Genomic DNA, 18,010 nt, shown 5'->3' with positions numbered 1-18,010 from the left:
TACAAACCATCCTAATGTAAATTAAGAAATAAATCTATTACTATAACATGGTATCTTAACTTAGTATTATACCTAAACAACTAGGTTTTATCCCTCTGAGGATAAGTAAAGTGTCAGGACGGCAGGTCCTGACATAAGGCATGGAGTATGTATTGAGGATAAATACTCCATGTATTAGTTGAATAACGCATTGAGAGAATGGCACTATCCATAATAAGTTAAATTAATCATGAAGAAGAGATATCTAGATGTTATCCAGAGATTTTAACACCAAACTGGAATTATGTACATTCATGACCGCAGCAGGAACTGACCCTGACGGTAAAAGTAGATAATGAACACAAAAGGTAGTCATGGCTGGGGAGCTAGACCCTGAAGGAAGACCTTGAAGTTGATTTTTGAAGTTAGTCTTTACAGTTGATCATTCTAGTAGAACTTTAACACTGGACTCTGCCGGTGTACTTTGACCCCTGTAACAAAATGACATGTTACAGCTCTGTCAACCCCGTTACGACGCGGAATTAAAGGTAAAAACACTCACCACATCACGTGGGACGATATTATAACAGCATTCCCCCTAGTCGATGGACTAAACCATTGTTTTTATACTGAAAGAAAGAACGTGAGGTTAGGTCATTGTCATGAACATATGTAGCTCATAATTGCCAACGTTCCACGATAATAACCATCTAAACACTCACCAGAAGACTTCACCATCCTTCCATCATAATATATGTGGCTTATACACCACTTTAAAGAAATAATCGCGACGGGACTAAATTGCCATCGTCATCGCGTAAACGAAATGTCAAACGAACATAACTTTTTCCCGGCGCGTAGGCACACACCTGTATGCCATACAGCCAAGTGGGAAGTGTAAAAAAAAACGTGTTACAATATATATATCAATTTATATACAACAATTAACAATAGCTATATAAACAATTCTAAATTAATATACATAAATATTTACTTATATACTCAAATGATAATGTTTGTGAAATCGTACGGTCATTGATTGTAATGAAGTAGAAATTGTGTTCATAAAGTTTAACCGAAAAGCAAGATAATATTGTGAAATATAAAGAATATGTATACACTAGAGGTGCCCCGAATAGTGATGGCTAAGTATTCGAACATTCAGCCAAACTCATGCCTGAATAAGAATATTCGTCGCGGTGCAGTTTGGTTTGGCGAGGTTTTTGATGTTCATAGTAATGTTTTATTGGCAAAATAATATTAATTTGTGAGTGAATAACATGACATGTTATAAAAGTGGCCATATACCGAATAGTAGCCGAATATTCGTGGCATCTCTAGTATAGACCGGACTAAGATGTTTTGGCGCGTGGCCGAAATCGAAAGTAACGCTGTATCCTATGGAAACGAAATTTTTGGACAATTGTTATAAATAGAGAGATCAGATATGATGCACACAGCCCTTCTGTCAATGTCATCCATGCGGCAAAATAACCTTGTCTGACATTATATGAGTCTGATAAATTGCAGACAGCCAGCAAAAAGTTGATACAGGCCGGATACTATGCCTTATACGTAGAAGGAATTATTTTTTTATGACAAGCGGCCTAAATAATATTATTGTATATCAGATAAATCTTTTTTACAGCATTTTCTATTCTTTTAACGGTTTTCGTAATTACTCCCATGTATTGTTTAATAAATTAAGTAGTTGTAGTTTCATTACGTGTAACAGCGATTTAAAACTTGTGTTATCATTCGATTTCAATTCATTGATGTAAAGTCACCCTTTATGGTAGGTCTATATAAGCAATATATACATATGAGTTATACCAATGTATTATATGTATTAATCTAAATGCGTACGTGTTTCACAAGCAATGAAGAACTTTCCAGGCTACGTTCTCCAAAAATAATATAGATGGCGCTGTTGAAATTTAACGTAATAATGGGGCTAATTCCTGTAAATTCCATCTAATTTTATTTTAAGTTATATCTGTCATTTTCTTATCTGCCAAAAAGGAAAAGGGACGGGTAATCGACAAGCATAAAATTTATGGAACACACGTCAATTTTAAGCACAAATCTAAACCAACCGTCTAAAAATTTTACATCCGTCAATAACCCGACACAGTTAAGTAGACAGCACGTCAAACGGATTGCATACCAGCGACGTACCTTTTGATTCGCCCGGGTTATTCATTCATTTTCTCATTGTTCCTAAAATTAAGAGCTGTGAATCATCCGTCCCTTTCCTTTTCGACGGATATGAAAATGACGGATATAACTTAAAATAAAATTAGGCGGTGTCTGCAGGAATCGGGGGCAATTACTTATGTTCCATTACTTGGGTACATAATTTTCCAACAATACAATGCAATACTTTATTGCACCAAAATAAAAATAAATAATTACAAAAGACTCTTAGGTACATGGAAAAGGGCGGCCTTATCGCTTAAAGCGATTTCTTCCAGACAACCATAAGGCGAGGAAAAATGTAAAAATTGATATTTGGATTGCATTATATACAGAATTATGTTGCTACCTATATTGCTTTTCTTTATTTTGATCAGAATAATAATGGGTGGAACGTGTAATTGTGCCTGGGTGTACTAAAGTCATCATTTTTACCCAAAAACAAAGATAAAAGATGCATATGTCTGTTATCCATGAAATTTGAATGTTAAACGAAGAAAAAACTGTACAGCGCCATCTATATTGTTTTTTAGTAACGTAGCCTGGAAAGTCCCTCATTAACAGTGAATTTCGACACCATACAATACTGGTAAATATATCGAGAGAAAATAGTTTCCTAGTTAACTACGACGCTAGTGGTCATGACGCTTTTATTAAATTTATTAGAATTATATATAAGAGAAGCGCACGAAAGAGAACATAAAGATAGCCGATACTGAACATTTATTGAGTACCTATTTATTTATAAGTAAGTAGATATTTTTTATATTGAATAAACTATTTTCAGGGTGTCCCGTAATAAATGACTCTTTGGGATTGGTTGCGAATTAATGTTGACGATTATAAAATTATCTGCTAATATTTTGCTCAAATTAAAGCATAATAATGTACGTAGATTGAAGTAATAAGAAATATTCTGATTCCGAGTAGTTTATATCATCACCAGTTTCGAAAAAACTTTCTTACGGGACTCTCTGTATTTTGCAAACATTTATACAAATATATATTACAAAATAAAGCAATATAACGGTTTTAATCTTTAACATATAACTGCACAAATAATATACAAGATGTCCCAAAGTATTTTTACAACTATTTTTTGGGACAACCTGTATACTTGTGGTAGGTATTATTTTGATGTTTTCATTTTATTAAGTTCCTTGTGGATTCGAACGCTTCCAATCGGACAGTATTGGTATAACACGAAGGCTTGAATATTAAGCCGACGAATATTTTATAAGAAGCACTAGTGATGTAACGAATATTGATTTTTAGATATTCGCAAATGCATATGTCGTCTCTTTACAGTGAAAACTCAATAGATACGCTAGTTTCAGTCTTGGTAGAAATTTGTGATCTCAAGTTTTACCTGGAATGTTTGAGGTTTTGTTGGGTTGGTCGTGTCAATGAAGCCATTTTGATGACTCTTTCTTTTTGGGGTGTATTTTTTAAATTATTTAAAATCAAGAATCATTTTGATTATGGCACATAATATAGATCATAGAAAATAAAATTCAATTAGTTATTTTGTTGGTACGTTAATAGCGTTTCTTTTCAACTTAAAAAATCATCGAAGAATTTGTTTAATGTATTTTTTTTTTAATTTTATTTTATAAGCGTCAAACTTGTTCGATAATAGTGTAACCTGTAAACTAAAATGGGGAGCGCTGAGGGCTCTTACCTGGCAAAAGGTGTCCAATTAATGAATTTTGAATCGCCTATTCATATGAAAATCACTTTTCAAAAATGTCTTAACAATTACGAACACGTATAAAAATAAAATTGCCAAATCTGTCATTCCGAAGTGATGCTCTGTCACGTTGTTTTGACAGTTAAATATGCGAATATTCGTTACATCATTAGAGGATGCAGAGTATATAGTTTGCGTAAAAAAGGTCGATAAAGTTTTGGTGTTGTAACTTGAATTATATTTTAATTAGTAAAATGCTAGTGCTTCGATGTATTTACTATTGAGATAGGTAATATGTATGTTTTAAGAGATTACTAATAGAATTACTTAGTGGATGTGTAGTTTGTAAGTGGAATACATGCCCATAACAGAAATAATAAATCGAATATACACCATTTTACTACTGTGATGCGTAGGGTACTGCGACTATTTTTTTTATTCTGGTACACTAGTCAAACAGAAATAACGAAATGTGACGAAATAAATAGGCTACAAAATACGTTTTGAAAATATTTTGGTAATGTAATATAGCAACAAAATAATTGTTTTGTCTATTTTCTGGACCTAATACTGAAACATTCCTTAATATATCGAAACGTATTTTTGCGCTCTTTGTACGTCAAGTATTGATTAAAGTGCCCAAAGTTTGACTGGTGTGCCATGTGACCAGCCCCGGCGGCAAGTCCACGCTTTCTGCGTAGACGCGATAAAACACAGGTTTCAACCAATACAGGCAGGCTTGAATGCGGTTAAGATACAAAAACGGTACGCAACAGGGAAAAAGTTTTTTCTATTAAATGAAAGGTTATAAAATTTTATACAACTGAATTTCCACTCGTTTTCAAGCTACACGCTGAGAAAAGTAAAAATTATCAAAATATATACTTATTAATATTTGTTCATAATAATGTCTATATATTAATAAGTCATTTATATTTTAAACCGGGGCTCGTTTCAAGTTTCAGTGACGGTCACCGCTTGTTTTTTTTATCGGTAAGGCGGTAAATTTGCAATAATACGAGAACACAAAGTTTCGTGTGCTGATAGTTCCTGGTATACGTATAAATTAGGTAATTAATGGTGCTAATTCCTGTAAATACCATCTAATTTTATTTTAAGTTATATCTGTCATTTTCTTATCCGCCGAAAAGGAAACATCAAGTGGGGACTACCCCACACAAATCAGTAGGTAACTATACCTACTGATTTTTTAACATGTTTACATGTTTTTTTCTATGATAAAGTGAAAGAGCAACACGGGAAAGGAGTAGACATACGCAGGCGTTTTCCTCTGCTTACTTATATAATATGTCCCCCGGGACAGGTGGTTCTATAAAAACTAGTTTAGTACTCGGCCTGTCGCTAGTGTAAATCTAGGTGCGTGGCTGAAACGACGTGATTGAAAAATGCCTAGTTGTATGACTTTTTGTTGCAAAAAGGATCGGGTTCGTGAAATTTACAAAAGATGGCGTTGGTTTCATATTTTACTAATTTTATATCATATTAGTTCTATTTACTTCTCGTAAAAAATAAAAATATTAATTATAACCGTCCTGTTTGTTTTTGTTTACGGGTTTTTGTTGTGTGTGGTAGAAAATATTGTGTTGACAACTAACGCTATGGCTACTCCCCTCCAGTCCGAAGAGGTCCGTGTTGCTCTATGGATAAAGTGCTTATGAAAAATCTAACTTTTCGATTTCGGAAGCCCGCCGGGCCATGTTGAAATTAAAAAAAGAAAAACATACTAAACTGTCGGAGTTTATTCTATTTTTGGCCATTTTTGCTACCAAGGACCTATGTTGCGACAGTTTATGTGAACCGTTTTTAGATAACTAGACAAGTATGGGCACTTTTATATAGGATGGTCCTGGCTAACAACGACCAACAAGAGAGAGAATAATTTGTATGTGATCTCAAAAGTCTCATTACGGAAAACCTTATTTACCATGGCAGAATTCTGTCGGTTCCGTGCTACACTGCCTTAAATATTTTTGTTTTTCACACTAACAGCGACCAGTGATGATGATTAATACGTATTTTTAAAGGAAGGTCTCATTACATACAGATATTTTATCAATAATACAACCTGCCTTGGTGCTGCTGAGTTCGCCAGTCGGCCCGTTTATACACAAGTCGAAGAGCGCTGGCGAGGTCACCCCCGTCTGGGGTTATAAAAATAACGGTATCTTTAATTTTCGGAAGCAGAAAACACGAATATCGTTAGTTTAAAGATCTCTATGACGTCCCACCGCTGACCGTTTTAACCAATATTTTTTCGGTTTTTCAAGTCCTGCTATACACGTAGGTACCACGTTTATCTAAGTAAACAGAAGCGTTGGCCGAAACTCGCGGATTAAAGCGTCTACGTCGTGGTGGATAGCGTCTGCCAAACAGACAGAGAAAGATGTGATAAATATATACATTGTTTTGCATGTTAGTCTTTCCATTTTTGCCAAAATTTTATATAAATTGCTATAGATTAAAATACTGCCTTTTCCTCCCACGAGGCTACGTAAATCTCATTAATATCTTAAATCTAATAGCTTGTAAGTTTTAATAATCATGTTTTAAACTATTTATTTACCTATAACTATCATCTGTCAATATGTTATGTACCGATTTTAATGCTTTGATTTAATAAATGATTGTAACTAATAAGCGTTTTATTGTTTCTCCTAAGTCACACAACATAACAGTCAGAGGTACATCCATCGCAAGATGATCTAAGTACCCACACTTCACCGAGCTAAGTCATAAATAATTAAATGGAAAACGGGCGATGCCGCTAGTGTAATGGGTTCGTTTGGACCAGGTCAGATTCAGAACACTTAAACGCCTAGTTGGACGTGACGAAGTTACGTATGTTTCTGATTATGTGACAAATTGTATTATAATGGAAAATATTAAAACATAATAATATATCTTTACTTTTAATTCATGAAGAATCGAAGAACTTACAAATAAATTTCATTAAGGTTTGGTCAAGACAATACATGTTGTTCGTAAATATAATAATAGAATAATGTAATTTAGTGCATTCTTATTTTACTCAGTTTCCATTTTGCTGCTTTCGCTTTGTGCTGTTGCGGTCGTCTCTGGCGCTGGTTTGGATTTACCTAAAAACATACACAATATATAAATATAACATTAATTAATTATTAGGATTTTGTAACACTTTTTATTTTTTATTTTATTTTGGTTGGTAGGATCAATTTTGTAGATATAAATACCTTTAACTATACATTTGTGCTATGCAGCGATGGACTGATTGGTCAACCTGTGTTACCATGAGGTTACATGTCCATCTTAAGAGTAGCTTTAGGGAGTATTTTATTGGTACCTAACTTGTGGGTATGTTATAAAATCTTGTGGGGGCCAAGAGCAAACTTATCAAAGGTAAAAAAAATAATTAAAGAGTGCATGTATCGCGCAAGAAATCCTTTTCATTCTTCGCGCTACATTCTGGCGCGGAATACTACTGTGTATACCCGACTTTGAATTATATTTTGTTTACCTTTCCGCCGGAAGGCAGGCGGTAGTGTTGCCACAGTGAGGTACCCAGTGTGGCCAGGGTTGCTGGCGGGCCACGCTCCAACTATGTAGCTGGTGTCTCTGTTTGGTTTCTCTCCCACCGGATTTTCAGCACCCTGCAGAAATAGTTAGTGAATTACTTAGCAGTTCTAATGAAAAAGCATATCTAGAAATGTTGGAATTAATTCTAAGTAGGAATGACTTTGTAATGCTTTGATCTTTAAGGCCTTCATTGTTTTTGGGTCTTGAACTTGACCAGACAGGTAATAAAAAGACTCATCATTTCCCTAGCATCATCCCGTTTTTCACAAGGTCGGCTTACCTAACCTGAAGATTTGACAAGTCTGGTTTTTACAGAAGCGTCTGTTCGACCCTCCAACCCGCGTAAGGAAAACCATCTCAATACAGATTAGGTAATAGGTTTCCTCACGATGTTTTCCTTCACCGCTGAGCACGTGATAATCATTTATGATCTAAACTTGAATTCGAAAACAAATTCGATAATCATTCGTTTAGGCCTGTGTTGAATTCGATCCTGCGACCTCTAAGTGAGAGGCAAGCGTTCTACCGACTGGGCTACCACGGCTTCCCCGGTTTTGGCTTAGGATAATAAAAAGACTATAATATAGTCTTTTTGATATCGGCTATGAAGTGGACAAATGTAGGTACGTTCAAATACGTGATACCTACTATAAGTGGCTGCAATTCTGTTGAAATAATCTTTCATTCTTAAGTTTAGTCCTTAAGTCTACATCTAAATAATATAGTGCTATCATATTACGCCACCACAAGGTACATTTAAACGTACACGTAAATAACATAATTAGGGAATAAATGGCTCATCAGGTGGTGTTAAGAGGTAAGCAGCCTAGTGACGTCATTCATCAGCTAACTGCTAAACGTGTAAGATCAACAGATGAGAATTACGAAGATACACCATTAGGCACCTGCTAGCCGAATACGTGCTTGATGGGATTGGACAGTCGTACACACAACGCTTTGCCTACTCGACACTATTGTTTGGGTTGTAAACTTGTAAGTCGTGTGAGGTTAGGGGAGAGGGGTGTTACTTGTACTATGCATATGTGCAGGGGGGTTAAAAAGGTCACATCGAAGCAATTCATCTATCCTCTATGTCAATAGAACGGGGGAGTGGAATGGAATTCTTTGCCGTCTTCTGTATTTCCGAATGCCTATAACCCGGGTGCATTCAAGGCCAGAGTGAACAGGCACCTTCTGGCCTCGATCATAGGCCTCGTCAATGCCTTCGGGCAAGTCTGGGGCCAAGAGCAAACCCTCGTCTAAGAGGATGTTTGACAGCAGCGGCATAGAAAGGGCGTAGAGCCACCGGTATCTGTATTTGGGTCCTGAAGTGTTTGCTGTCACGAGCGGATTTGCCGTTGCTATGGCGAGTTCCAAATCAACCATGACAATAGATAGTGGATTGTACATTATACTCTGCAGAGCAAATTTTTTGCGTCTCCTAACCATATTAACAATATATTTCTAATAAATCGACAGAAATAAGATATGAACTACAATCTGTGGAAGGAACGCGTTGCGCGTGCGACGGTCCCGCAAGCGGGTCAGGGCGCGAGCATAATTATCGATGTCACGGGTGACTCGCACGGCGCGGGCGCGTCCTTCAAACAACGCACTAAACACTCAATACCCTATTTAAGCTGTGGGAATATTGGATATCGCCACTCGAATGTTGATACCGATTATTTATCGCCCGCGTTACAAGATGGATACTAAGCTCACGCAGTGTTGGTTGCTTCTAGAATTATATCTACCAATGTCCATAAAGCCGCATATACTCGTATAGGTGGAAACCTGTTATTGGCTTAGTTTTTAAGTATGATATTTTTGCTATAGTTGTAAATCGTCTCTCAAATAATAAATAAATAAAGCCTTTGGCGTCTGATTTTCACCTCCTCTCCTGTAGGTTGTAAGGTCAATGACCGAGCTCATCACCCCGGGTACTATTTAGTCGCCATAGGCCCCTGATATGGCATCATGTAACGAAATAGTAGCCAGGACCGACTGCTTAACGTGCCATTCAAAGCACGGATAATTTTACTTTAGGACAATTTAGAACTGGGAATCGAACGCGGGATCTCCAGATCGAGAGACCAACCCTCGTACCACTGAACCACGTTTGATAGGAAGCTTAGGTAATAAGTATTAAGTAACACGATCTAACGGACCGAATCAATTCACTATTTGGTTCCGCCTCTGTAGCAAAAAACAAATAAGTAGTCTGGGATATCCTAAAACTTAACTCGTGCGTCATAATTAGGGAATTCAATCCCGACTCGAGATCGCAAATTCGAGATCCCGCGGGATCGGAAATATCAACCCCGCGAGATCCCGAAATTTTCGGGATCTCGTCTAGCTCACAAGAAAATGTAAAGTTAGGATGGCTGAAAACGATGAAAACTGCTTGTTTTTGATAATGAGGTTAATCAAAACAACAATAACCTTTATTCTTCAATATTACTAACTAAATAATTAAGTTTTCTTTGGAAATCAGATTAATCAAAAAGTATAACTCAAGGAGATTTGCCCAATCCCGTCAATCTCGAATGGGATCTCGTCATATTACGCTTCGGGATTGATCCCGCTATTGTATTCCCTAGTCATAGTATTGTGATGGTGTTTACCAACAATATTCTGTGCCTAAACACCAAATAAATCGTGAGAAGTGCGTTAAGCACCTTTTGTAGCGGATCCGCGGGGGGTATCGATGGTTTGCGCCCTGACCATTTAAAAGAACTTGTTTCAACGTCGGCCGGAGACAATGGTCCTAAGTTACTCGAATCTTTGACGAGATTATGCAACTTCCTACTTAAAGGCACTCTACACCCGGAAGTGTGTCCATATTTGTATGGGGGCTCTCTTTGCGCCCTTACTAAGAAGGACGGCGGAGTGAGGCCAATCGCTGTAGGCAGCACATTCCGTAGGTTGGTTGCCAAGGTGGGTTGCCACGCGGTACGAGACGGCATATCTGACTACCTTCAGCCCCATCAAGTAGGTTTTGGTACCAAGCTGGGGTGCGAAGCGGCCATCCACGCCACCCGCGTGTTTGCAGCCAGAGAAGGGGATGACAATGTCATTATTAAGGTTGACCTCAAAAATGCTTTCAACTCGGTGGAACGTGACGTTATCTTGAAGGAAGCGAAGGAACATATTCCAGGGCTGTACCCCTTTTTACACCAGGTATATGCAGTTCCTAGCAACCTATACTACGGGGTCTCCTTGATATCGTCGCAGGTCGGCGCTCAGCAGGGGGATCCACTCGGCCCATTACTGTTTAGCCTGGCGATTCATCCGGTAGTTTCCGATCTCAAGTCACCACTCAATGTGTGGTATTTAGATGACGGGACGATTGGTGGAAGCCCGGAGACGGTGGCGAGGGATATGAGATCCCTTTTCTCGGCTTTGCGTGTTATGGGGCTAGAGGTGAACACCGCAAAGTGCGAATTATATGGTTGCGGAGTGGAGTCTACAGCTTCTCGATCGCTATTTGGTGAGCTGATCCCCGGCTTGAGATTTACAGATAAATCGAACCTCAAGTTGCTGGGAGCCCCTATCTTTGCAGAAGCGGTTGGTCCTGAGCTAAGGGCGAAGACGGACGCTCTTTCCTCCCTCGCAGAGCACTTGAAGAGTTTACCAGCTCACGTTGCCCTTACTTTGCTGAGGAACTGCTTCGCTATGCCGAAATTGACCTACACTATCAGGACGGCCCCTACGTGGATATATCCTCGTGAGGTACTGTTATTTGATGAGACCCTGAAGGTTACTCTCGAGGATATACTGAATGTCAGCCTTAATGAAAAACAGTGGTGTCAGGCCGGTTTGCCCATCCGCCATGGTGGGCTAGGTGTGCGTCGCCTGCAGGACACGGGACCTATTGCGTTCTTGGCCTCTGCGCATGGGGTAGCCGGACTTGTCGCCCGCATTTTGTCCTCTTATGGTGACGACCTCCGCATCCCTTATGTTGCGGAGGCCTTGGAGGCCTGGGAGACACTGTGTCCAGATTACGACCGTCCTTCTAACCCTGCCAGCCAGCAAGCTTGGGACGAAACCGTATCCAAGCATTTCTCATCCGGGCTCATTGAGGAGGCCGTGGGTGCGGATGAAGCCAGGTTGCGCGCTGCTGCCAGTCCGGAGTCAGGACTCTGGCTGAGTGCTTTACCCTCTCCACATATGGGCACTCTGCTAGATAATGACTCCATACGGATCGCAGCGGCGCTGCGGCTGGGGTGCAACATATGCGAGCCTCATCGATGTGTTTGTGGCAGCATGGTCGAGGCGAATGGACACCATGGCTTGGCATGCAATAAATGCGCAGGTAGAATGTCTCGTCACCAGACAATCAATGCCATATTAAAACGAGCCGTGGCGTCAGCGGGTGTGCCGTGCGTTCTGGAGCCGCCAGGTTTGTCCCGTTCTGACGGTAAGCGGCCGGACGGTCTCACGTTGATTCCATGGAAAAAAGGGCGATGTCTTGTGTGGGACGCCACATGCGTTAGCACGTATGCGGCTTCTCATATAAGAGGAACCAAACGTGCTGCTGGCTCAGCAGCCGAGGCAGCGGCCGGTCTCAAGCACGGTAAGTACGCCAACCTGGAATCGACGTATGACTTTGTGCCGTTTGCCGTCGAAACGGCGGGGACTTGGGGTTCTGAAGCGAAGCGCTTTATCATAGAGGTGGGTAAGCGTCTAAGGGAGCAGGGGGGCGACTCCCGGTCCGGGCATTACTTAGCGCAGCATATTTCTCTCGCCATCCAACGGGGCAACGCTGCGAGCGTGATGGGCACATTCGGTCGAGAGGTGATAAAAGGGAGCATTTTAAATTGAGCTTTTTAATTTAGTTTTAGTAGTATAGTTTTAATCCTTATTTTTGCGTTTATTACCTATTCTTATTTTTTGTAAACTTGTTTATTACTGTTTTTTATTATCGCATTTATGTTACAATGTCGCTTTGGGTATGTCTGTATATGTGTAATTGTTTATTCAAATATGTCATGGCCTAGATTGAAAAATATGTTTCAGTACGATACACGTGCAGTTGGCAACAGGAAAGGGAAACTGCTCTGAGTAGGTATTGTTGCACGGGTATATTTTTGTAATCATAAGGTAAGTTCGCGGTGGCGCCACGCGGGTATAATAACAGGCTCATAGACTGCGCGTCAGATGTCCCCTCTTATTTTGTGAAATTACTAAATGCAGTCTCTCGCAGCTGTGTTTTGAACGCAGGTATGTACCTGCACTGCTTTGATTTGGAAAATATTCCATACAACGTCATCGCCAGAGAAATATATTTAATTTTAATTATTAATAGTTGTGAAAACCAGTATAGCGCTAGGGAGATAGTATATCTAACTAAATACCCCAATATTTACTATTTAAAATTGCGATCAAAACATCGGTACTAATCTTTATTGTTTGTTTAAATTGTCTCTTGTAGAATGTGCGTGCATTAAAACATATTCATATCATTTTAAGTTTTCAGACTACGCAGTAATGTTTAAAAAAGTTTAATCTTTAACTCGTAAGTTTGTTCGGCGAGTAAATTTTATGTTATGTGTATGCGTCACTACCTCTAGATACTAGGCACAGTAGTCCTCCACCCGTATTTACTAAGTATTCTTGTTTTTCAATGAACACAATATTATCATAAGTTCACGACTATGTTCCCAATTGGAGTAGTCAGACGTACAATCATCGCACGAAGAATTGTACCCACCGACTGAATGTTTCCACTGACAAGTGTCATGGGGTCATGATCTCCCCTGGACAGGTTGGGTCATGGGTGACCACTGCAGTTTTATCAAATCCTCTACGGAGATAGGCTGTCTGCGACCTGGTGACTCCCCCCTGACGTAAAAGCTAGATCCGCCCTTGTCCAATGAATTGCATCATAACTGGCTGCTTGTTTTCTTCTGATTACTTATGGCTCTTCCATGTTTTTGACTTCCGACGACATGGAAGAGGCCTACGTCCAAAATTGGATATGAATTTAGGCTGATGTAGAAAGATAGACTTATGGCTCTACCTACCTCATATGTAACCATGTTGTTTTGTAAGGTACATCCAGATACACAATAGGGTACTTTCCAACTAGCCAATTCAGTTACTTTTTACTAAACGTTAAAACACGAAATTGCTATGGAATTTGTATGAAAAAGCAACCTTTGACGTCATAGAAAAACGTGACAAAATGTCGCACTTATTATTAAATTTTTCTATTAAAATTCATAAATAAGTTAAATAGAAAAAGGAACTCATTCGTCACTTTTAAATCTGTTTTTATTTAGTAAGCAGAATTTCATAATTTATCATTAAAATAGGAAATTACCCTATTATTAAAGTTCAACTTCAGCCTTTTCTATTTATGGCTGCATCGGTTGCGAAGAAAATACCATGTAAATATAAAAATGGTTAAATATTTCATTATTCGCGTCATTCTTTGCTAGGTTAGACTCACTGCAAAGCCATAAACTGTCAGATAGTGAGCAACATACGCGTACTTGTGTTTGAATTACGCGGAACCTTGACAGAGTTGTGGTGAAGATTACACTAATTTAAATCCCGGCGTAGCGGCCGGAGGTGTCTAGCTAACCGCAGTTTGAACTCGAGCTTTGACCTTGGCCTGCTACTAAAAAACAAACTCCGTAACCCTCAACTATCTCGTTTAACAACTTATCAAAGCGATCATCCTACGATTGACTTTTTAAGAAACAAACCCATACTTAAAAAGCCTCGCGCCAAGGACTTGAAATATAACCCCTATAACGCTAATTTGCGAGTAACAATAATTGCAGTACATTAACAGAGATATCAAGCCATTAACCGTTTTAAAAACAACATAATATCGAAGGCATCGCAATATGCGCACGCACCGCAATTACGTAACATAAATTCAAAGTTGGAACGCGCGTGATCGATGGGACCGTTGGGTTTGGAAACGCAACAAAACCATGTCCAGTTGTTATAGATTTGATTTATGGCTACAATTTTACAAAGTACCTAAAATGTTCCGTTAATTTCAGTTCAGGCATTTAAGACATCATTAGTGTTACCTAATAATGTATTAAGGATTGTTTTATGAGTCGGAAACATCCACAAAGATTATTTTACCTACATGAGTGAACATAAAATAGTTAAGGCGCCATAAAAATAAAAATAAACAAGGAAAAGACCTCCTAATACTACCGATTTAACGAACATAAAACCCAGATTAAAACATAAAACCTTCATGCTGTCAACACAGAATTTAACCTCTCCACTGGATGACATGGACAAAAAATAACATAAAATTTAAAAAAGTCAACGAGCAAAGAGGCGCATTAAGAATTGAGATAAGAGAGATGGACGAGCACTCAACGGCGCGCGGCCAACTTTATTATTTATTGACACTTAAAATAATTACCTGTTGGCCCGTGCCGAAACGTGGTCGGTGGACACTCGGCAGTCGAAGACCTCTGCTCCGGCAAACGCGGTGTAAAAAATAGATACAACTGTAGCGAAAAGATTGGCGCGGTGGTTGACTAATGCCCTGTTTTTTATTCTCAAGTTTTTATTTAAGCACCAACCAACACATCCGGGACACATCCGACCTTTTCATCCATATCACGCTTTCTGGATGCTTATTTCTTGTCTTCAGCATCAATAGACGTGAATTATTTAGGTGGGAAGACGATTTCGGTCCTTTTTCACGACTTGCGGCGGGTAGCCTATCCAAAACTTATCTGGCAGTTATACTACCTACTATCAGATATTTATCAACAAGTGATAAAACAGGCCATTAACATTTTAAATTTCTGTTGATAAACACCATATTTAGCAGGAAACTTCTCAGAAATGATGCGCCAATGCAAATGATCTGATTGAAAAGAGAAGAAAAAAATGACGGAGCTGCCAGAACGGTCGAAACAAAATACATGGTTTATCAGCGAGGCATGTAGCCTGTCGCCATAAACGTCGGCGGGTGATAAACACCCGTTCCATGGATTTAGACGTTCGTCCCGCTCAGGTATAAATAAGAAATAAATAAAAAGTTTAAAAAGATATCGTAAAAAGCGTCGGTAGCGGTCAAAACACATGTTTCTGATACGGTGCACGCATGCCCGCAGGTGGTTGCCTAAATAACTATTTATGCACCAGTGTATTTATTTAGAACTGACCTGTCTAGTTTTCGGAACATACTTATTTAGAAGCCTGCTGTTTTGACGGTGGGAGAAGTCAAGAGATTACAGAATGATAATAAAATATCATATTCATTTTTCGATTCAGTCCGAATAAGAGTCGGCATATAGTTTTAACATATTAATCAGGCCGCAGGCAGTGGATATGTTACGTAAAATAAAAATAGGGCTTAAGGGAGGCGGGATGTGGATTATGCAACGATGAAGTGGAGCGTATCGTAAATCAATCGCGCCATTACGCCGCCATCTGTCAGTAATGAGAGCGCATGAATCACGAGGATCTGATGTAATGAGCGCCGATGGAGCCAGCCTTCGCCCTTGAATAGGACTTTTGAATAAACATCTAAATAACTTGCAGGAAAACTTACAATGACTTGATAAAAATATGGTTCACTGGTTAGATGGAGACCAAATTTTACAAAGAAAAGGGGAAAATGTTGCGATGTTTTAACAAGAATAATTAAGAGTTGAAGACTTAGAAAAATGCATACTTCAGGCTTATAACACCCTCTGGTTCTTCGTATATTTAAATTATAGATTTAAAGTGTGTAGTGTAAGATTTATTGCATACCATCACCGTGCAGACTGCACTAAAGGTCAAAATATAACTTATTTTAAAATTCTACGTGACCAATATGCAGTATCAGTAAACAGTGCTAGTGTGGTCACCCTACTCGAAAACGTGTCTACACTTAGTGACATTCAAACATATCACTTTGTCTGACAATTAGTATGGTATGATATGTGATTGCGTTGAACGGTAAAGTTAATGTGGAGGGACGGTAACTTGGAGAAATAAGTTTCCAAAGGGCTTAATAATTTGGCCTTCTCGGGCTAGATTTTCACGGAACATTACACTTTAAAAGCATATCTGTCTCACTGAAGTACTTAATTTGAGTTACAAGTTAGTATTGAGGAGGATGGTCAGATAGAAAAAAAAAACAGTAAGTAGCTATTTATTACATATATTATACTAATTAATAATGTCGGGTATGAAGGTCCGGTGTTAAGTCATGGTTACCCGCGTGGCACGTGTCCGCGTTGACATTCCGCGCGTGCGCAACTCCTGCACGGCACTCGCCGCTTAGAGGACCAATGGACGATGCCTCATAACTCTATTACTGATAATTAGTACTATCATGTAGTCTCTATTTATGTTGACAAGTTTAAGTGCAAATAAAATATGACTGTAAAATATTTTATTTTACAGTCATATTTAATCATATACATATAAAATCTTTGCAAAATTGAGAAAAAGGTTACAAAAAATGGAACTTCAGTGTTATAATAATTTCATGGCATTTTCTGAGGAAAAAATTAAAGAAAACCCCAAATTCTTCTGGAGTTATGTTAATTCAAAAAAACCCTCAAATCTCATTCCACAACGCATGATACATAACGGGGAAATAATAACACGTGGTAAGGAAATATGTGATACCTTTAATAAATACTTTCAGTCCGTATTTGTAAAACCCTCAAATAGAAATCACACGCAATCACTAAGTACCATTCCAATTCGTGACTATAAATATAATGATATAGACTTTCATACCGTTGTCTTGGACGACGACACAGTACTAAGAGAGCTTAAACGTGTTAATATCAACAAGGGTGCTGGGTCTGATGGAATTCATCCAATTTTAGTCTCTAAATGTGCGGAAGAACTTTTAGAACCAATTTCAATTATCTATAGATCGTCAATCAATTCTGGAGTGTTTCCTAGCATTTGGAAAAAAGCACTCATCACACCCATACCCAAAACCAGTCAGAAAGAACAAATTGATCAGTATAGACCGATTTCTAAATTAAGCATACTTGGAAAGATACTGGAAAAAATAGTCACAGATCAGTTATCATATGCAGTTCGTAACCTTATATCGGAGAAGCAGCATGGTTTCATTAAATCACGTTGTGTTGACACAAACATTTTAACATTAACGGACCACTTGTTGAATGCTATGGAAACTAATAAGCAAGTCGATGTAGTGTACACCGACTTTTCTAAAGCTTTCGATAAAATTAATCATGACTTACTCATTGAGAAGCTGAGAAAACTTGGTGTACATGGTAACCTACTTCGGTGGATGGAATCTTACATTCGAAATCGTAGCCAAGCTGTATGTCTGAAGGGTTACTGTTCTAGTTACCTTCCAGTACCCTCAGGGGTCCCGCAAGGGTCCCATCTTGGGCCTGTGTTGTTTTCGTTGTACATAAATGATATAGGTGATGCGCTCCATAACACTAATTATCTGCTATATGCAGATGATGCAAAGATATATAGAACGGTATCTAAAGCAGAAGATTGTCACAAAATGCAGCATGATCTGGAATCATTACGTATATACTGTGAAGTCAATCAACTCATCCTGAATGCCGATAAGTGCTACGTTATTACATA

The 18,010-nt window shown here is 38.7% G+C and overlaps 1 protein-coding gene across 1 annotated transcript in view; it reads right to left on the bottom strand.

The window, feature by feature from the left end:
• Window positions 1-6,782: 6,782 nt before the first annotated feature.
• Window positions 6,783-18,010, bottom strand: part of LOC126380651 (tRNA (adenine(58)-N(1))-methyltransferase catalytic subunit TRMT61A) — a 50,056-nt gene continuing 38,828 nt past the window's right edge. Inside the window, exons 6-7 of the mRNA XM_050030213.1 lie at window positions 7,380-7,512; window positions 6,783-6,981 (exon numbers count right to left, since the gene is read on the bottom strand). Of these exons, the coding sequence (XP_049886170.1) occupies window positions 6,911-6,981; window positions 7,380-7,512 (204 nt within the window). The 3' untranslated portion in view covers window positions 6,783-6,910. The remainder of the gene's footprint in view (window positions 6,982-7,379; window positions 7,513-18,010) is intronic.

The sequence above is a fragment of the Pectinophora gossypiella genome, chromosome Z (genome assembly GCF_024362695.1).
Source record: "Pectinophora gossypiella chromosome Z, ilPecGoss1.1, whole genome shotgun sequence".
NCBI classification, from domain to species: Eukaryota; Metazoa; Arthropoda; class Insecta; order Lepidoptera; family Gelechiidae; genus Pectinophora; species Pectinophora gossypiella.
Note: the sequence above shows the minus strand (reverse complement) of the source record. Positions and strands in the feature narration are given on the sequence as shown.